Source organism: Pecten maximus, chromosome 18 (assembly GCF_902652985.1).
Source record: "Pecten maximus chromosome 18, xPecMax1.1, whole genome shotgun sequence".
Taxonomy (NCBI): domain Eukaryota; kingdom Metazoa; phylum Mollusca; class Bivalvia; order Pectinida; family Pectinidae; genus Pecten; species Pecten maximus.
Window position 1 is genome coordinate 26,635,598 of NC_047032.1, and position 23,190 is coordinate 26,658,787.

The 23,190-nt window shown below is 34.2% G+C and overlaps 1 protein-coding gene across 1 annotated transcript in view; it reads right to left on the reverse strand.

Annotated features, from left to right (window-relative positions):
- LOC117316587 overlaps nucleotides 1–23,190 on the reverse strand; it is a gene marked incomplete at its 5' end in the record, with an annotated part of 91,067 nt that overhangs the window by 43,656 nt on the left and 24,221 nt on the right. Inside the window, 2 exon segments of the mRNA XM_033871251.1 lie at nucleotides 7,447–7,515; nucleotides 11,150–12,136. Of these exon segments, the coding sequence (XP_033727142.1) occupies nucleotides 7,447–7,515; nucleotides 11,150–12,136 (1,056 nt within the window).

The window sequence follows — 23,190 nt, forward strand, 5'->3', positions numbered from 1 at the left end:
AAGGAGTATCTGGGATACGTCCCAGGTTATAAGGAATATCTGGGATATGTCCCAGGTTATAAGGAGTATCTGGGATATGTCACAGGTTATAAGGAGTATCTAGGATATGTCCCAGGTTATAAGGAGTATCTGGGATATGTCACAGGTTATAAGGAGTATCTGGGATATGTCCCAGGTTATAAGGAGTATCTGGGATATGTCACAGGTTATAAGGAGTATCTGGGATATGTCTCAGGTTATAAGGAGTATCTGAGATATGTCCCAGGTTATAAGGAGTATCTGGGATATGTCCCAGGTTATAAGGAGTATCTGGGATACATCCCAGGTTATAAGGAATATCTGGGATATGTCCCAGGTTATAAGGAGTATCTGGGATACATCCCAGGTTATAAGGAGTATCTGTGATATGTCCCAGGTTATAAAGGGTATCTGGGATACGTCCCAGGTTATAAGGAGTATCTGGGATATGTCCCAGGTTATAAGGAGTATCAGGGATACGTCCCAGGTTATAAGGAGTATCTGGGATACGTCCCAGGTTATAAGGAGTATCTGGGATATGACCCAGGTTATAAGAAGTATCTGTGATATGTCCCAGGTTATAAGGAGTATCTGGGATATGTCCCAGGTTATAAGGAGTATCTGGGATATGTCACAGGTTATAAGGAGTATCTGGGATATGTCCCAGGTTATAAGGAGTATCTGGGATATGACCCAGGTTATAAGGAGTATCTGGGATATGTCCCAGGCTATAAGGAGTATCTGGGATACGTCCCAGGTTATAAGGAGTATCTGGGATACGTCCAAGGCTATAAGGAGTATCTGGGATATGTCCCAGGTTATAAGGAGTATCTGGGATAAATGCCTCCCTGGTAAGTACCATTACTGGACTGATTATAAAGTTTCCCACACTAAGTTAACCAGACAGCATACTATCTACTAGATATCTGTCTCCACACAACTTATCTTTTATATCCTACATGTGATCTTTTTTCACGATCTTTTCTCACACTTAGAATTAATCACAGACATCTATTCTGCTCATACCAATGATCACCACAGGCTTGATTTGATCCATATCAAAGAAAATCACATTTATTTTAAAACCCAATGCAGGATCAGATAATTATATTATATTGTATGTCAAATCCAATCATGATGATTGTTTCCTTCATATTTTCTTAAATTGAAATAAACCTATATCAATTAACTTATAATATGAAAAAAATCATAAATGTCATTGCAAAATCTTCAAAAACACCAATTAAAACTTGAATAACTTTGAAGTCCTTTTTGTTATTATTTTTTTTTTAATTTTTGTTCGTCAAATATTTAGACCTTTTTCAACTCGAACATACTGCAGCCTCCCAAATCACACATACGCACTCACCACACGCATGCATGTCGCACGCATGGGAGGCCGTCCTTAAATGACCTTAGCTGTTGATAGGACGTTAAACAAAATAAACCAAACCAAACCAAACCTTTTTTAACTGAATACATTTGATAAATTTCTGGGATTTTAAAAATGAAATACCGTAAAATTTTGACCGATGCCGTTTATAGGCAAAGGTTATGTTTTTGGTTTTATTACCACAATTGTTATAAAATTGACATCTACGACTACAGTAAAGTAATGTGATTCATTTGGTGATGCAATTTGTAAGGGAGGCAACTAATTTATAAGTAGAATATACAAGATAGTATACAGCTTTAAGTTAATTGTGCTTAATAATGACAATCTGATGATCATCATTAAAGCTCTGCTTTTTATGTAACATTATTTTAAAGGAAACAAATAATATAAACTTATAGGAAGAATATATGAGGTAGCATACAACCTTAAGTTAAATGTGCTATGACAACTTGGTGCTACTTTTGACCATAAAATACTGATGTTCAAGGGAGACCAATGATATCTTGATAGGTAAAATACATGACAGTCTTAAGTTATTTGTGCTTGGACAATCTGGTGCTACATGTTACTGCTATTTATCCGATTATATACACATAACCTATAATTACACCTGAACATGACAGTTATATATATAGATATATATATATATTGGATGTGATCACTGACCCCGATAAAACCAAGGGAAGCAACTCTATAACATATATCTATATGACCTTTCTAATCATGGGGTCAAACCAATTACCTATCGTGGTCTCATGGAGCGAGGTATTGATAGTTCATTCAATACAATAAGTGTCACAGTGATTCATACATGATAAAGTCACACCTTGAGTTTACAATATAACACCAGGTATTTAAAGACACTTTAAACTGTTAGATTTATGTAACAAGTTCAGCAGAGATCGTTACAGAACTCTACACATTCAATGCTTCTTTTAATCTCCAACAAATATCACCTATCTTTTCAATAATTCTCTGTTTAGATCTAAAGTTGTATCACCACAAATTATCAACCCCCCTAAATAATCCACATTTAGTCAGCCTAATCATACTGAGTGAACTGTATAAGTGTACAGACTAGGTCGTTTAGTGTACACTGGTATACTAACTTGTTGTTTAGTGTATTACAGGTATACTAACTTGTTGTTTAGTGTACACTGGTATACTAACTTGTTGTTTAGTGTACACTGGTATACTAACTTGTTGTTTAGTGTATACAGTATACTAACATGTCGTTTAGTGTATACTGTATACTAACTTGTCGTTTAGTGTAAACTGGTATACTAACTTGTTGTTTAGTGTACACTGGTATACTAACTTGTTGTTTAGTGTACACTGGTATACTAACTTGTCGTTTAGTGTATACTAGTATACAAACTTGTTGTTTAGTGTATACTGGTTTACTAACTTGTTGTTTAGTGTATACCAGTATACTAACTTGTTGTTTAGTGTATACTGGTTTACTAACTTGTTGTTTAGTGTATACCAGTATACTAACTTGTCGTTTAGTGTATACTGGTATACAAACTTGTCGTTTAGTGTATACTGGTATACTAACTTGTCGTTTAGTGTATACTGGTTTACTAACTTGTCGTTTAGTGTATACTGGTATACTAACTTGTTGTTTAGTGTACTTGTATACTAACTTGTTGTTTAGTGTATACTGGTATACTAACTTGTCGTTTAGTGTATACAGGTATACTAACTTGTTGTTTAGTGTATACAGGTATACTAACTTGTTGTTTAGTGTACTTGTATACTAACTTGTTGTTTAGTGTATACTGGTATACTAACTTGTTGTTTAGTGTATACTGGTATACTAACTTGTCGTTTAGTGTATACAGTATACTAACTTGTCGTTTAGTGTACACTGGTATACTAACTTGTCATTTAGTGTATATACTGGTATACTAACTTGTTGTTTAGTGTATACTAGTATACTAACTTGTTGTTTAGTGTATACTGGTATACTAACTTGTTGTTTAGTGTATACTGGTATACTAACTTGTCGTTTAGTGTATACTAGTATACAAACTTGTCGTTTAGTGTATATACTAGTATACTAACTTGTTGTTTAGTGTATACAGTATACTAACTTGTCGTTTAGTGTATACTGGTATACTAACTTGTCGTTTAGTGTATACTGGTATACTAACTTGTCGTTTAGTGTATACTGGTATACTAACTTGTTGTTTAGTGTATACTGGTATACTAACTTGTCGTTTAGTGTACACTGGTATACTAACTTGTTGTTTAGTGTATACAGGTATACTAACTTGTCGTTTAGTGTAACCTGGTATACCAACTTGTCGTTTAGTATATACTAGTATACTAACTTGTTGTTTAGTGTACACTGGTATACTAACTTGTCGTTTAGTGTACACTGGTATACTAACTTGTCGTTTAGTGTACACTGGTATACTAACTTGTCGTTTAGTGTATACTGGTATACTAACTTGTCGTTTAGTGTATATACTAGTATACTAACTTGTTGTTTAGTGTATACAGTATACTAACTTGTCGTTTAGTGTACACTGGTATACTAACTTGTCGTTTAGTGCACACTGGTATACTAACTTGTCGTTTAGTGTATACCGGTATACTAACTGGTCATTTAGTGTATACTGGTATACTAACTTGTCGTTTAGTGTATACTGGTATACAAACTTGTCGTTTAGTGTATACTGTATACTAACTTGTCGTTTAGTGTATACCGGTATACTAACTTGTCATTTAGTGTATACTGGTATACTAACTTGTTGTTTAGTGTATACTGTATACTAACTTGTCGTTTAGTGTATACTGGTATACTAACTTGTTGTTTAGTGTATACTGGTATACAAACTTGTCGTTAAGTGTATATACTAACTAGTATACTAACTTGTTGTTTAGTGTATACAGTATACTAACTTGTCGTTTAGTGTATACTGGTATACTAACTTGTCGTTTCGTGTATACTGGTATACAAACTTGTCGTTAAGTGTATATACTAACTAGTATACTAACTTGTTGTTTAGTGTATACAGTATACTAACTTGTCGTTTAGTGTACACTGGTATACTAACTTGTCGTTTAGTGTATACTGGTATACAAACTTGTCGTTTAGTGTATATACTAGTATACTAACTTGTTGTTTAGTGTATACAGTATACTAACTTGTCGTTTAGTGTACACTGGTATACTAACTTGTCGTTTAGTGTATACTGGTATACTAACTTGTCGTTTAGTGTATATACTAGTATACTAACTTGTCGTTTAGTGTATATACTAGTATACTAACTTGTTGTTTAGTGTATACTGGTATACTAACTTGTTGTTTAGTGTATATACTAGCACATGTATACTAATTTGTTGTTTAGTGTATACTGGTATACTAAATTGTTGTTTAGTGTATACAGTATACTAACTTGTCGTTTAGTGTATACTTGTATACTAACTTGTCGTTTAGTATATACTGGTATACTAACTTGTTGTTTAGTGTACACTGGTATACTAACTTGTCGTTTAGTGCACACTGGTATACTAACTTGTTGTTTAGTGTATACTGGTATACTAACTTGTCGTTTAGTGTATACTGGTATACTAACTTGTCGTTTAGTGTATACTGGTATACTAACTTGTCGTTTAGTGTATACTGGTATACTAACTTGTTGTTTAGTGTATACTGGTTTACTAACTTGTCTTTTAGTGTATACTGGTATACTAACTTGTCGTTTAGTGTATATACTAGTATACTAACTTGTTGTTTAGTGTATACTGGTATACTAACTTGTTGTTTAGTGTATATACTAGCACATGTATACTAATTTGTTGTTTAGTGTACACTGGTATACTAACTTGTCGTTTAGTGTATACTGGTATACTAACTTGTTGTTTAGTGTATACTGGTATACTAACTTGTTGTTTAGTGTATACTGGTATACTAACTTGTTGTTTAGTGTATACCAGTATACTAACTTGTTGTTTAGTGTATACTGGTATACTAACTTGTTGTTTAGTGTATACTGGTATACTAACTTGTCGTTTAGTGTATACTGGTATACTAACTTGTCGTTTAGTGTATACTGGTATACTAACTTGTCGTTTAGTGTATACTGGTATACTAACTTGTCGTTTAGTGTATGCAGGTATACTAACTTGTCGTTTAGTGTACACTGGTATACTAACTTGTTGTTTAGTGTATACTGGTATACTAACTTGTCGTTTAGTGTATACAGGTATACTAACTTGTTGTTTAGTGTACTGGTATACTAACTTGTCGTTTAGTGTATACTGGTATACTAACTTGTCGTTTAGTGTATGCAGGTATACTAACTTGTCGTTTAGTGTATAACGGTATACTAACTTGTTGTTTAGTGTATACTGGTATACTAACTTGTCGTTTAGTGTATACTGGTATTCTAACTTGTCGTTTAGTGTATACAGGTATATTAACTTGTTGTTTAGTGTATACAGGTATACTAACTTGTTGTTTAGTGTACTGGTATACTAACTTGTTGTTTAGTGTATACTGGTATACTAACTTGTCGTTTAGTGTATACTGGTTTACTAACTTGTCGTTTAGTGTATACTGGTATACTAACTTGTTGTTTAGTGTATACTGGTATACTAACTTGTTGTTTAGTGTATACCAGTATACTAACTTGTTGTTTAGTGTATACCAGTATACTAACTTGTTGTTTAGTGTATACTGGTATACTAACTTGTTGTTTAGTGTATACTGTATACTAACTTGTCGTTTAGTGTATACTGGTATTCTAACTTGTCGTTTAGTGTATACAGGTATATTAACTTGTTGTTTAGTGTATACAGGTATACTAACTTGTTGTTTAGTGTACTGGTATACTAACTTGTTGTTTAGTGTATACTGGTATACTAACTTGTCGTTTAGTGTATACAGGTATACTAACTTGTTGTTTAGTGTACTGGTATATTAACTTGTTGTTTAGTGTATACTGGTTTACTAACTTGTCGTTTAGTGTATACTGGTATACTAACTTGTTGTTTAGTGTATACTGGTATACTAACTTGTTGTTTAGTGTATACCAGTATACTAACTTGTTGTTTAGTGTATACTGGTATACTAACTTGTCGTTTAGTGTATACAGGTATATTAACTTGTTGTTTAGTGTATACAGGTATACTAACTTGTTGTTTAGTGTACTGGTATACTAACTTGTTGTTTAGTGTATACTGGTATACTAACTTGTCGTTTAGTGTATACAGGTATACTAACTTGTTGTTTAGTGTACTGGTATATTAACTTGTTGTTTAGTGTATACTGGTTTACTAACTTGTCGTTTAGTGTATACTGGTATACTAACTTGTTGTTTAGTGTATACTGGTATACTAACTTGTTGTTTAGTGTATACCAGTATACTAACTTGTTGTTTAGTGTATACTGGTATACTAACTTGTCGTTTAGTGTATACTGGTATACTAACTTTATATAATATGTAAATGGTAGTTATGCCTATTGTCTGTAGAAAAAATTACAAGTGTTTTTTTCTCTCTCTTGCAGACTTCAGAGAGGGTATAGATAGACATTTGGCAAGCATTAAGATGTAAAAAGAATGAATTGTTTCTGTGACAGCAATGTTTGTGTGTTGCTTCCGGTATGTCATACAAATTGACTCTTTTTCTCAAAAATTGAGAGTTAAATACATTCATCTTAATTTGCTTAATTGTTAATTCTTAAGTATGTTCTCACAACGTAACACCACAATGGTTACATTCCAAATTTATATCTATTGCAACAGATTACCCCCTCCCACCTAATTAATTCAGACGTACCTGTAGGCAGCTGCAAAGAAATATGATTTTTCTTCCCCAAATACATTATCATGTTATATGGTTATAGAAATAATAACCATATTCATCCATCAATAAGCCCACTCATGTCTACTGCATGAAGTTCAGTGGAATTGATAAAATAATACTCTTCCATTGTTCAGCCATACCTTCCTTTGAATCACATTACATGGCCCCCTGGTCTTATTAGAGGATAAATACGGTGTTAAATTTAAACTTACGCGGTTTGGGTTTTTCTGGAACTAGTGTTGGTGGCATCACGCTCTCCTGATCGTCTTCCTTTACAGATTCTGAAAGATAAATAGCGATCTTTATAAAAATCTTTTGTGTAGATGTATTTTGCAGATCTGACTTTAGTTAAGTTGATACCGTAGGTTAAGTAAGAATGCTATGTATATTTTTTGTGTAAATCTGTATTTCTCAAGAGATATTTAGAATGAGGACATTCTGAAAGAATAAGAGTTACATGTAATTCAAGTCAGATAATACATGTTATGTATTTTACTACATAGACAATATTGTTAAAATACTTACCAACATTAACGAAATCATTCCTATAGCCATTTTCATGCAAATACAAATTACAAATTAATCTTACTTCTGATAACCAGTTACTGGAAATGTTCTTCAATCAGTGAGCTCAGATTTTAGTGTATTTACAAATTATGGTAATGATGAATTAATTGGTGTTTCTGCAATCTCTGCTAATAACAACAAGAGGCTCATGGGGCCTAAAAAGTCACCTGAGTTCTACTATATAAATAAATACAGATAGTCAATTTTTGTTTTTAAAACACAAATAAAATATCTGGGTCCTTAATCTTAGCCCTTTGAGGTCAGTTACTGATATATGTTTAAGTCAATTTCAATGGAAATTCAACAAATGAGAGTAAATATGTGCATTACAATATGTTTGTGGATAGGCATCAATGTTATATAACTTGAGGATAAACATTTTAATTATCTGTAATGTAAACCAAGCTTGTATGTTTTCATGGTCCTACATAGATTAGCAAGAACCAAAATAATTTTTTTACAGATTTTAAACAGTTGTTTTAAAATGTCACCTAGTGATGGGAATCCATTTTAATATCAGAATCGATAATCGGAATCTCAAAATTGATCAATTATCAATTAAAATCAGTTTTATAAATTAACGCAGAATTACTCAATGGTAGAAATTTATGTACATCTCATGTGCATTTATTACAGGTCTTAGTCTTAGTTAATGTTTTTTAATACTAAACACAAACAAGGCATTTAATGGTTGTTATTATAGTCAAATCTCCTGAATCGCTTGTAAACAACTAATGAATATATCACTAAAATATAAGTTCAAATACTTCTTGGTTTGGTAACATTACAAAAATACATGAAGCCAAAGATTTACAAACACTGAAAAATTTCCGATTAATTGCCTTTTCAAAATCATCATTGATGATCATTTTCTTTTTAGACTAATGTTCAATTATTTTTTATCATCAACCCACCATTAATGTCACCAAAACCAATTACCTTTTATACTCTGTTCTAGTTTTCAGCTCATTTTACATTAATTTCACAGTAATATAAATATATACGAAACTCACCTTATAGTGTTGATTTAACAAGAACATTTAATCAAACTTTAGAAGTAACCAAATTCTGGATCCTTAGAATCATGAATTAGCTGTATATAATTCCTCCATCAATTCAAACGTTTGCCTGATGTTACACTGTGACTTGTAATGTTTATTATAGAAAATTCTTCTGGAGAGTTCAATAGAAAACAGCTACTTGGTAACAAGGATTGGAATAAATTACAACACGCAAATCATCCAATAAAATCACGAAGATCGTAGATTTATAATCATTATTAATTTCCTACTTTGCTACCCTACACACTTGAGACACAATAATCTATGAAATTTATCTGTCTATATATCTCCTTAAACTCGTCTAACCACTGTCCTATTCCAATCTTTGTAATATTAAATTGGCGATTGAAAGATAAATCTTATTACTCAGAAGTAAAGACACTCTCATTTCCTACCAGGATTACGATGGTGTCCCTGGAACTGAGCTTGATGTCAATGAAAATGTCATTTATCTTTTATCTGTTAAATCTTAAGATTTGTTGATTTAATTTCAGGATAAACTAGCTCAGTTTATATACCCGAGTTTAGTACAGACCTAAACCTTACTGTAACCATACACATATTCGTGGTAATTTATTTCACCACTTTTTACAACGTAAACCCCCCACCCCGGCTAATTATGATTATATTAATTGCTGTAGGCTCTGTATACTGTTTTCTAAGTGAATTCATCATTATGCATCTTATAAGTTCAGTTATGCACTGTCATTTGACACCATCAAAACAAATTAGTTATGTATACTCTGGTACCACTGATTAAACATTTGTAAAGTGGAATTTAAATCTGCAAATTTTTCCCATTAGTTTTTATTTATTTTTGTTTTGATAATTTCTTAACAGCTCATAATACATTTACAATAAATTGTTCCATACATACACACACTCATTCCATTCCTGGTCATTATAGCTAAAAAATTTAACACTATATTAGATAATGTTATATTAATGATCTATCGTGTAAATGCTTATAGTTGTATTATGTACTGTTTTACCAGGAATATTTCAGCCAGTGTAGTTATTAAAGTAATCTGCTATCCCCAGCCTCTAAACAAACTTCTGTATCAGATTTGAACAAAGGGTCATTACTCTGTTTATTTTAGAGCGTGATAATTAAGGTGTCACTCCACCATCCTCAGATGTTTAGACATGTAAAACTTGGGTAATGATAACTTAAATTATATATATGACTAAGGACACCGATATATGTACATAACACTCGCCTTATGTAACAATATACACGGAAATTTACTTGTTGAACAACGGGAGAAAACTCTGTATTAAGTGTTTTATAAGACCTGATTGGTAATTTGAAATATTTATTCATCCAAACAGGTGTTTGCATGCAAAATTTGCAAATTTATGCAAGACTTGGGTTTCAGTGTACAGACTAGCGAATGGACTGAAAACCAATGTAGCTTAAGTATTTTGTAAAGTATAATTTCGGAAGTAAAAGCTACATATCTTTTTAAACAGATCAGGTTTCTGGTGATGGCTTTTTATTTTCTGACTAATTATCATAAGCATGCACATATATATATCATCAAATATCTTCCATAGCAAATATAAGCCATCATATTGAATTAAAGCAATGCATATCTAATATAGCAAGATGATATACCCATATATATTTACACACTTATTTCTAAAATACAGTATATATATGCATAAAATGTGAAAAAAAACACACAAATCAAATACAATCATTTGTAATTAAAATAATGGGTGAAAGTTCATGCACATGAAGTGATTCATGCTTTTTTTCAATTATTTATTTTTTATTTATTTAATGAAACAATCTATGATATCATCAGTCAATTACATGCGGTGAAGTGATGTTTTGGAAATATTTCAATTGATATAATCGGTGAGTCAGTGACTATTGGTGATAATTAAGTGCTAATTTCTTTGTATTCCAATCACATACCATGTTCTGCATGTAAAAAACAACACAAGCATTTCTTTACTCTATTTTCAAGAAAATATTTGAATTAATTTTTATAACAGTATCATACACAACAATCTTTCTCAAAGGTTGACAATTACTGATACAAGTCTGTGAACTTAGGTAAATTGAAATCATAATAAGAATATGAAATTCAAAAGAATGGAATCCCTTCAAATGTTTTTTCACTTGTGAAACTGAAGCAGAAATGCATGAAATCTCACAAAACAAACGCATGCAGCTGTAGTTGTTTAATCATTTCAATGTCTGTAACATCATTAAAAAAAGAAGCCATGCCATGCAAAATCAACTTGGTTATACAAATCAAGCCATTGTGAATAATACCTCCAAAAGATCTGATATGCAGACGTAAATCTGAATCTCGTTCAGGACCTGGGTCAAAGGTCAGATCCTGCTGAAGTGCACTATGGGAAAAGTCACATGTTGCTGTGGTTGAGTTGCATTCCTGTCTTTCTTCATCCGATGAATTGTTTGTTTTTGTCTGGCTTTCAGTCAAAACCCCAGAATTTTCTGAATATACCAGGTCTCTTAATTCTTCTGAAATGTTTTGGATGTTTTGCTTGGAATATGCCAAATTGGTTAATATATATTCATTGTTTGTTGCATTATGGGTATCGACATCCACTGAACAACACTTATTTGATGTACTGCTGGTTTCTGATACAGCTGAACCTTTAGGTCTAAGTTCTTTTTCAGTTACAATTTTCTGTGATGCATTGTGGATATAATTAACAAAATCTTCATATTTTTGAGAAACAGAATCTTCGAATTCTTTCAGATCTGAATGAACAGCGAGTTCAGATTGACTATCATGCTTTATATCTTGGGACAAAGAATCTGCATCATTTGAAAGCTTTGAAACATGGTCTATTTGAAAGCTTTCCTCTACTACATCACTATGGCTGTTCACATCCAGATTTGTAAACTCGGATGCATTGTGAGTAATCCCAAACTTTTGCTCCCAAGAAGAAATGGAAATAGAGTGTTGAAGGAAATTTTTCTCCTCTTCCTCATGAGAAACATTCAAATCTTTCCCTTCAGCTGACACATTCAATTGATTTTCTGTATCCTTGGAAACTGGACTTGTGTCTTCAGATTCCTTCAAACTTTCCAAGAGCTGCTCTTCTTCCACCACTGGCCTTGTGTGGACAATTTTGCCTGTGACGTCAGTGTCTGATTTGATGGTTGACATGAAAGTGAGGACTTCATCTTCTTTATTTGCATATTCATCTGCATCTGGAAAACTCTTGAGCTTTTGTCTGTCCTCTGCTATTCCTTCCAAACGTGTAGTGTCATTTCCTGTTTTTGTTCCTAATTTTGATTTTGAGAGAAACACAGAAAACAAAACAAGAGATTATATATATATATACACGAGTAATTAACAAACCTGGTAATCTTTTTTTTTCATTTCTATTCAGCCAAATTAAGGTGACAGTACTTTGAACCATGGAGATTGTAAGAGCTGGCTATTCATCTCCACCACATTTCCATTAGCAGTTTTTAAATTACACTTGGGTATCAGTCATCATCTGGAGTGCAAGGAACCAGTGTATATCACTGGAAATGAGAAAGACAGCTGACAGAAAAATATAGAATACGTAAGTAGAGGATCAGAATAAGGAAGCAACTAAGAAAAACAAGAGGCCCATCACACCTTTATCATTTACCTGGATTTTTCAGCGATCATGGCAAAACAAGTTCCCTTATTGGGCCCTGCCAATCTTCCTCTAGAGGTGGGGGACAGAATTTTCTACTATTTGGCCCCACCAGACCCTATGTTTGTACATTTTAGATTGAGTCGACTTTATCCAATAATGATGCTGACCAAATATGGTCATAATGCCTTTATACACACAGAGTAAGAAAGATTTTAAAATTTACATCTATTCCACTATTTGGCTCTGCATTTCTTGTAATGGAGGCCGTCAACTGTAGCTCTCATTCCCAATACATAAGGTATTGGAGGCCGTCAACTCTAGCTCTCATTCCCAATACATATGGTATTATGGAGGCTGCCAACTCCAGCTCTCATTCCCAATACATAAGGTAATGGAGGCCGTCAACTCTAGCTCTCATTCCCAATACATAAGGTAATGGAGGCCGACAACTCCAGCTCTCATTCCTAATACATATGGTATTATGGAGGCTGCCAACTCTAGCTCTCATTCCCAATACATAAGGTAATGGAGGCCGACAACTCTAGCTCTCATTCCCAATACATAAGGTAATGGAGGCTGTCAACTCTAGCTCTCATTCCCAATACATATGGTAATGGAGGCCATCAACTCTAGCTCTCATTCCCAATACATAAGGTAATGGAGGCAGACAACTCCAGCTCTCATTCCCAATACATAAGGTAATGGAGGCTGTCAACTCTAGCTCTCATTCCCAATACATATGGTAATGGAGGCCATCAACTCTAGCTCTCATTCCCAATACATAAGGTAATGGAGGCAGACAACTCCAGCTCTCATTCCCAATACATAAGGTAATGGAGGCCGTCAACTCTAGCTCTCATTCCCAATACATAAGGTAATGGAGGCTGCCAACTCTAGCTCTCATTCCCAATACATAAGGTAATGGAGGCCATCAACTCTAGTTCTCATTCCCAATACATAATGTAATGGAGGGCGTCAACTCTAGTTCTCATTCCCAATACATAAGGTAATGGAGGCCGTCAACTCTAGTTCTCATTCCCAATACATAAGGTAATGGAGGCCATCAACTCTAGTTCTCATTCCAAATACATAAGGTAATGGAGGCCGTCAACTCTAGCTCTCATTCCAAATACATAAGGTAATGGAGGCCGTCAACTCCAGCTCTCATTCCCAATATATAAGGTAATGGAGGCCGTCAACTCTAGCTCTCATTCCCAATACATAAGGTAATGGAGGCCGTCAACTGTAGCTCTCATTCCCAATACATAAGGTAATGGAGGCCGTCAACTGTAGCTCTCATTCCCAATACATCAGGTAATGGAGGCTGTCAACTGTAGCTCTCATTCCTAATACATAAGGTAATGGAGGTCATGAACTCTAGCTCTCATTCCCAATACATAAGGTAATGGAGGCCATCAACTCTAGCTCTCATTCCCAATACATAAGGTAATGGAGGCCGTCAACTCTAGCTCTCATTCCCAATACATAAGGTAATGGAGGCCTTCAACTCCAGCTCTCATTCCCAATACATAAGGTAATGGAGGCCATCAACTCCAGCTCTCATTCCCAATACATAAGGTAATGGAGGCCATCAACTCTAGCTCTCATTCCCAATACATATGGTAATGGAGGCTGTCAACTCCAGCTCTCATTCCCAATACATATGGTAATGGAGGCCGTCAACTCTAGCTCTCATTCCCAATACATAAGGTAATGGAGGCCATCAACTCCAGCTCTCATTCCCAATACATAAGGTAATGGAGGCCGACAACTCCAGCTCTCATTCCTAATACATATGGTATTATGGAGGCTGCCAACTCTAGCTCTCATTCCCAATACATAAGGTAATGGAGGCCGACAACTCTAGCTCTCATTCCCAATACATAAGGTAATGGAGGCTGTCAACTCTAGCTCTCATTCCCAATACATATGGTAATGGAGGCCATCAACTCTAGCTCTCATTCCCAATAGATAAGGTAATGGAGGCAGACAACTCCAGCTCTCATTCCCAATACATAAGGTAATGGAGGCTGTCAACTCTAGCTCTCATTCCCAATACATATGGTAATGGAGGCCATCAACTCTAGCTCTCATTCCCAATACATAAGGTAATGGAGGCAGACAACTCCAGCTCTCATTCCCAATACATAAGGTAATGGAGGCCGTCAACTCTAGCTCTCATTCCCAATACATAAGGTAATGGAGGCTGCCAACTCTAGCTCTCATTCCCAATACATAAGGTAATGGAGGCCATCAACTCTAGTTCTCATTCCCAATACATAATGTAATGGAGGGCGTCAACTCTAGTTCTCGATCATTCCCAATACATAAGGTAATGGAGGCCATCAACTCTAGTTCTCATTCCCAATACATAAGGTAATGGAGGCCATCAACTCTAGTTCTCATTCCAAATACATAAGGTAATGGAGGCCGTCAACTCTAGCTCTCATTCCAAATACATAAGGTAATGGAGGCCGTCAACTCCAGCTCTCATTCCCAATATATAAGGTAATGGAGGCCGTCAACTCTAGCTCTCATTCCCAATACATAAGGTAATGGAGGTCATCAACTCTAGCTCTCATTCCCAATACATAAGGTAATGGAGGCCATCAACTCTAGCTCTCATTCCCAATACATAAGGTAATGGAGGCCGTCAACTCTAGCTCTCATTCCCAATACATAAGGTAATGGAGGCCTTCAACTCCAGCTCTCATTCCCAATACATAAGGTAATGGAGGCCATCGACTCCAGCTCTCATTCCCAATACATAAGGTAATGGAGGCCATCAACTCTAGCTCTCATTCCCAATACATATGGTAATGGAGGCTGTCAACTCCAGCTGTCATTCCCAATACATATGGTAATGGAGGCCGTCAACTCTAGCTCTCATTCCTAATACATAAGGTAATGGAGGCCATCAACTCCAGCTCTCATTCCCAATACATAAGGTAATGGAGGCCATCAACTCTAGCTCTCATTCCCAATACATATGGTAAAGGAGGCTGTCAACTCCAGCTCTCATTCCCAATACATAAGGTAATGGAGGCCGACAACTCTAGCTCTCATTCCCAATACATAAGGTAATGGAGGCCATCAACTCTAGCTCTCATTCCCAATACATATGGTATTGGAGGCTGTCAACTCTAGCTCTCATTCCCAATACATAAGGTAATGGAGGCAGACAACTCCAGCTCTCATTCCCAATACATAAGGTAATGGAGGCCGACAACTCTAGCTCTCATTCCAAATACATAAGGTAATGGAGGCCGTCAACTCCAGCTCTCATTCCCAATACATAAGGTAATGGAGGCCTTCAACTCCAGCTCTCATTCCCAATACATAAGGTAATGGAGGCCATCAACTCCAGCTCTCATTCCCAATACATAAGGTAATGGAGGCCATCAACTCTAGCTCTCATTTCCAATACATATGGTATTGGAGGCTGTCAACTCTAGCTCTCATTCCCAATACAAAAGGTAATGGAGGCAGACAACTCCAGCTCTCATTCCCAATACATAAGGTAATGGAGGCCGACAACTCTAGCTCTCATTCCAAATACATAAGGTAATGGAGGCCGTCAACTCCAGCTCTCATTCCCAATATATAAGGTAATGGAGGCCGTCAACTCTAGCTCTCATTCCCAATACATAAGGTAATGGAGGTCATGAACTCTAGCTCTCATTCCCAATACATAAGGTAATGGAGGCCATCAACTCTAGCTCTCATTCCCAATACATAAGGTAATGGAGGCCGTCAACTCTAGCTCTCATTCCCAATACATAAGGTAATGGAGGCCTTCAACTCCAGCTCTCATTCCCAATACATAAGGTAATGGAGGCCATCAACTCCAGCTCTCATTCCCAATACATAAGGTAATGGAGGCCATCAACTCTAGCTCTCATTCCCAATACATATGGTAATGGAGGCTGTCAACTCCAGCTCTCATTCCCAATACATAAGGTAATGGAGGCCGACAACTCTAGCTCTCATTCCCAATACATAAGGTAATGGAGGCCATCAACTCTAGCTCTCATTCCCAATACATATGGTATTGGAGGCTGTCAACTCTAGCTCTCATTCCCAATACATAAGGTAATGGAGGCAGACAACTCCAGCTCTCATTCCCAATACATAAGGTAATGGAGGCCGACAACTCTAGCTCTCATTCCCAATACATAAGGTAATGGAGGCCGACAACTCCAGCTCTCATTCCCAATACATATGGTAATGGAGGCAGACAACTCCAGCTCTCATTCCCAATACATAAGGTAATGGAGGCCGTCAACTCTAGCTCTCATTCCCAATACATAAGGTAATTGAGGCAGACAACTCCAGCTCTCATTCCCAATACATAAGGTAATGGAGGCTGTCAACTCTAGCTCTCATTCCCAATCAATTAGCAAGGACATCCTCAATCATTGCAAAGGTCAATGATACATAATACTATATATGCCACAGACTATTATACCTGCTCATTGACATGAAAATATATGCCTACTGTATCTTTCAAGGTCATGTGCACTTCTGATTTTTCACCTTTATGTTTAAATTCGAAAGATCAGCAAATTCTATTAAACTTACTAAACTCTTCAAGTTAGTTTAATTACATATAGATAACTTGAAGTATACAGATAGAACAAAGGAACATTGAAATGTTTCTCAGTTTTATAATACCTATTGTTTTGTAATGCATTGTTATATACCATATGTGATATGTATTGTGTGCTTTCATCCCTGGCTAAATTCAAATATAAGTTGATTAAACTTTTTGGATAATTTCCTTAATTAAAAAAAAGTTAATTATTACAATTCTGCAAAAATACTCAAACATTCATGCAAATTAATGAACTGTTAAACTTATTTTCTCATGCCTTAAATATTCACACTACAGCTGAATACTGTACCTTGAAAGACGAGATGAAATTAGCCATTTGTATTCATAATCACAATATGGGCAATATAATCCTGTGAAACTTTTTAAGAGTGGTTGATTTTCTCAAATAAAAACCTGGCGATCTTCAAAATGGACAATTTTGACCACACAGAATGACCATTACAATCCTAAATCAAATTTTTATTCGAGTTGTATGTTGTAACATATGAACCCAAGCGGTATAACCACCTGGCGAGTTCGCTACGGAGAATTGCTCCGAAACAATACACTGTCTAGAATCAGCGTGTATGTCATCGTAACATGATATCAGTCATATGATATGTTTTACTGTGTAACAATCACAGATCACTGAAGCTCTGCCGATTTGATCTTATAAATTCTCGTTCCTACAGAATATTTAAACTACATATACACATACAAAAACAGACTAATTCATATACAAAATTGTTTATTCACAGAGGTTTATTTTTAAAGAACGGAATCAAATTGAAAATCACTTAACCGGATTGTTTGTTTACAGGTTGTTTTAGAGTAAACAAATATACAACAATGTATAATGTTACTACTGATAGAATATGTTAACTTTGGCTTTAAAAACACAAGATCACAGAAATGTTTGAGATACAGTAAATATTCAATTATGTAAGATTTAGAAAAATTATTATAGAAATGTTTAAATAAAAAATACTGGGGAGTCTTACATATCATACCTGTTCAATATATAAGACAGCATGTTCAACATATTTATTTGATTAAAAATAGGCTACTTTGCAGAGTTAATTTAATTATAGAATCAATTAAATCAATATATTGATTGAATTTCTCCAAAAATCAATAAAACTATTAATAATTTAAGACGTTGCCTTAATGTTTCTCTTTATATCACATCTCCACATTAAATACTGTTATATTCATTTTATGTTATGTGAAGTTTGCTTTATGTCAGATGTTGTTTTATATAATGATTCTCTTTATATCACATCTCCACATTAAATACTGTTATATTCATTTTATGTTATGTGAAGTTTGCTTCATGTCAGATGTTGCTTTATATAATGTTTCTCTTTATATCACATCTCCACATTAAATACTGTTATATTCATTTTATGTTATGTGAAGTTTGCTTCATGTCAGATGTTGTTTTATATAATGATTCTCTTTATATCACATCTCCACATTAAATACTGTTATATTTATTTTATGTTATGTGAAGTTTGCTTCATGTCAGATGTTGTTTTATATAATGATTCTCTTTATATCACATCTCCACATTAAATACTGTTATATCTATTTTATGTTATGTGAAGTTTGCTTTATGTCAGATGTTGCTTTATATAATGTTTCTCTTTATATCACATCTCTACATTAAATACTGTTTTATCTATTTTATGTTATGTGAAGTTTGCTTATTGTCAGATGTTGTTTTATCTAATGTTTTCACATCTCTGTAAAAAAAAATTTATTCATTGTAATTTGAATTCTGCAGCGAATGACTTTCAACATATATTCGAATCAAATTATGCAAATGATCACCAAGCTTGTGGCATAATCTTTGATCCATTCCCTGTGCATCACATTGAAATTTCATTAACTTTAGTACTCAGAAAACTTTAGTACTCAGAAAACTTTAGTACTCATACTTTCCCACTGTTTCATCCCCCATCTGTAATTTGTTCTTTGTATTCTAGAACAACTACTGATTGAAACTGATTTTAAACAAGAATATGTTTCATGTATCACAATTTTTGATAAATTGCATCATACAACAATTATTTATTTCATCAAATTTGATACAATTTAAGAGTCACGGCTTCAGACTAATATTCCAAACTTCTCAGGTGTGATTTTCAAAGAATCCTGTATATTCCTTTATGGTATTTAAAGTTACAAAATTAAAATAACAAAAATGATCCATAAAATTTCAAAACAGTAGTGTAAACTAAGATTTCACATTCTAAACGAGTATCTATACTCTGTTTAGTGCAGACTAGCTCCACAAAGTAATTCAATTTAGGATGCATAAATTTAAGTTTAAACTTCAAATGTCCTCTGGATAACAAGGAAATTTTATCTACAAGAGCTAAAATGTCTATCTATTTACCATAACAGGTTTAAATGTCATTCAATCGAAGTACAATTCCAAGCAAATGATTAAATATTGTAGCAGCAAGTTACTGCCAGATACAAGTCGTGTGTATCAATTTGATGGGGAAACCATTAACATAAATTTTATGTTTATCAAAATTTTGAAACATTTTGATCAAACAAAGATAAATGTCTGCCAAAAATTTCATTGTTTTAATTAAATTCTTCATATTGTCCTAGTAGCAGTATGTTGTCCTGCAGAGAAACTTTTGTACATGTATAAAACAAGAAACAAAGGGCAATAACTCTGAATAATTTACAGTAATATACAGCGAAAAATGCCATTCTAACTCTGCATAGAGTGGAAGTGGAAACCTAAGATAGAAGTATGTCACATTCCTCTATCAATAGGATTTCTAGTACAAACAAGATTGAAGTGAAAAAACATGAGATATTCCAAGGTTTTCAAATAAATATCCCAAAATATCAATATGAAGAAATAAATCTCATGAAAACATGAAAAATGAAAATTTTACAAGAGAATGCTCATAAAAAAATCTATGCAATAAAATTTGAGAGAATAAGATAAATTATTTAGCTCAGGCTAACAGGTATTTTTCCCTTGAGCCTAGAGGTAGGCTGTCCGTGAGGAGAGTGGGAAGTTTTAGCCAAAACTATTTTTAAAGCTTCTTTCTATAACACAGTTTTAGTATTGCCAGAGCTTGCCTAATGTTATACTGATTTATAATCATAACTATTTCTTTACAAAGATTTACAAAATAAATAAAATATACACCAATAAACACTTGTATATGTTTGTGCCTATATTAAAGTTCATTCTCAATGTAATAAGAGATCTATAATTATGTACTGTCAAAGTACAGGATCTTAATTGATTTACGCTAATTAATTAGGGTTTTTATACCACTAATAAAGACATTAAAAGCTTAAACAATTAAAATAAAATGTTATCATCAGGATCAAAAAGCTAAAAGAACAGTTAGCTTCATGATTGGTAAGAAAAATACTTTTAATCACATAGTTTTCATAAATATTGAAGAAATTTAAAAGAAAAAATATTTTCAGTCAACATAAATAAAGCTTACAACACTTGAATTTGACCACTTTTATATTTACTACACTCACCACTGACAAAAATCTTTAACATCTACGAACAGCCGAGGATTTTATTTTTAAGATTTGAAATAAAAAAATACTTTAGATAAAATTGTAATTATTGATGATTGGAAAGATGAAAAATATCTGATTTTCTTTTAAATATGTTTGAATCAAATAATTATTGAGATAAAAATGTAATTATGAATGATTTGAAGATACAAAATACATGCATGTTCAATTAAATCATTTTTGGAAGTCTCAATAATTTTGGACCCTTTGTCATAACATTTGATAAAATAGATATTTTAAAACAATATACCATTTTACGACACAAGGCTTAGATAAATAGTTAGTTTACAGTTCTTTTCTTTTGAATGCCCAAGACATTTTGAGCCCAATTTTTTTTTTAAATTTAAGTACACTCTCAGATCAGCATTTGGTGTTTCATAGAGAAATCACAAAAGTTAAACTTTAAATAAATGTCTTCCTGGATTATAAACCCCGACTGATTTTAATGTAAAAAAAAATCTTAGTTTTTTGGCTTTTACTGTATTCTCAGCAGCTTTAAAGTACAGTAATACCCATTAAAGTACCATTAAACCCATTAAAGTACCATTAAATCCATTAAAGTACCATTAAAACCAGTAAAGTACAGTAATACCCAAGTATTAAAAAAAAATAATGAAAAAACAGGTCACACAAACTATCAGATAGGTTGTGATAACTTTTGTCTGATCCTTTTTTGTATTGTTTACACAGAAAATTGATCTAAATTCAAAAATCAGATTATAATATGCATTGTAAGTAACTGAATAAGTTATTAAGCATTCACCTGCCTTGGTATTTATAGTTGGTATAAATGACAGAGATTCACTGGCAAACATCATATTGCATGTTAGTTTAATATGTTTGCTTGCATTTATAACGACTATAACTGTCATAGCAAGTTGACATCTACCATGTAAGAAATCAAAATATTTCCTGTTATACATACATATTATAACAATTTCGGTCCATCCATTACCTTCAGAGTGGTGTAGATTTTTCCTGTATTCATTTGGACGGATTACATCTTTCTTCTTTTCCTTCTTCACAATGGCTCTCCTTTGTTTTGGAAATTTATTAGTATCTTTTTCCGTCATTTCAGCATTTTTCACATCCTCAATGACTTTCAACTTACTTGCTGTGTTCTGACAATCTTTGTTCTCCAAAATAAGGAATTTTGTATTCTCCTTTGTAAGACCATCCAACTTCTTTGAGACCATGGCATTCCTCATTTTTTTGTTTTGCTCTGTTGCCATCATCATTTCCCTCACTCACAACATCTGTATCTGGAAGCAAGTTGCATACAAATTTCTCTGTTATTGTTGAATTTTCTTCATAAACATTGCTCAAACTCACTACCTCCTTGGTGAATAGACTCACTTTTAGAAACAGCTTGCATGTCAACATCATAACTGTCTTTCTCGAGTGTAATTTCCTCATCCAGATTTCTCTTATTCATTCTGTGTTTCCTTCTTTCTCTTTCCTCTCTGTTTTTCTTTTGATGTACTTCATCCATGTTCTTGTCAACATCATCTCCATTGCTTACTTTACATTCTTCCAGATGACCTTGAACTTTCTCGAAGCTATGACCTTGACACTGATCAGTTTCTGACTTGTCCAATTGTGACCTGGAAGGGGCTGATATGTTGTATGCCTGATGTTGTTCAGGCCACATCTCTTCAATAAGATACTGAATCTCTGCCCCATTGTCCAATGTGTTCTGTTCATTATTGTTCATATTGGACACTCCTTTATTTCCAAATTCGTCTTCCATTTTGTAGAAGGGATCTGAAAAGATTTTCCTCTCCGAGCTGTTTTCCCCAAGCATATTTTGCATTGCCTGGTTTTGTGTGAAATAGAAATCCTGATGAAGTTTTCCTCCCATCATACTTAGGTTGTCTCCCCTTCCTCTGCTAAGGTTATCTCCCCTTTCTCTACTTTGGTTGTCTCCCCTTCCTCTGCTAAGGTTATCTCCCCTTTCTCTACTTTGGTTGTCTCCCCTTCCTCTGCTAAGGTTATCTCCCCTTTCTCTACTTTGGTTGTCTCCACTTTCCATACTTTGACAGTCTTCCCTTTCTCTGCTAAGAATATCTCGCCTTTCTCTACTTTGGTTGTCTCCCCTTCCTCTGTGAAGGTTATCTCTCCTTTCTCTACTTAGGTTGTCTCCCCTTCCTCTGCTGAAATTATCTCGCCTTTCTCTTCTTTGGTTGTCTCCCCTTCCTCTGCGAAGGTTATCTCGCCTTTCTCTTCTTTGGTTGTCTCCCCTTCCTCTGTGAAGGTTATCTCTCCTTTCTCTACTTTGGTTGTCTCCCCTTCCTCTGCGAAGGTTATCTCTCCTTTCTCTACTTTGGTTGTCTCCCCTTCCTCTGCTAAAGTTATCTTGTCTTTCTCTACTTTGGTTGTCTCCCCTTCCTCTGATATGGTTGTCTCCCCTTCCACTAATAAGGTTATTTCCCTTTCCACTATTGAGGTTTTCTCCTTTTTCCATACTAAGTTTGTCTCTATCTGCTTTGCTGAAGTTGTCTCCCCTTGCCTTGTTGATGTTTTCTCCCTGCCCATTCCAG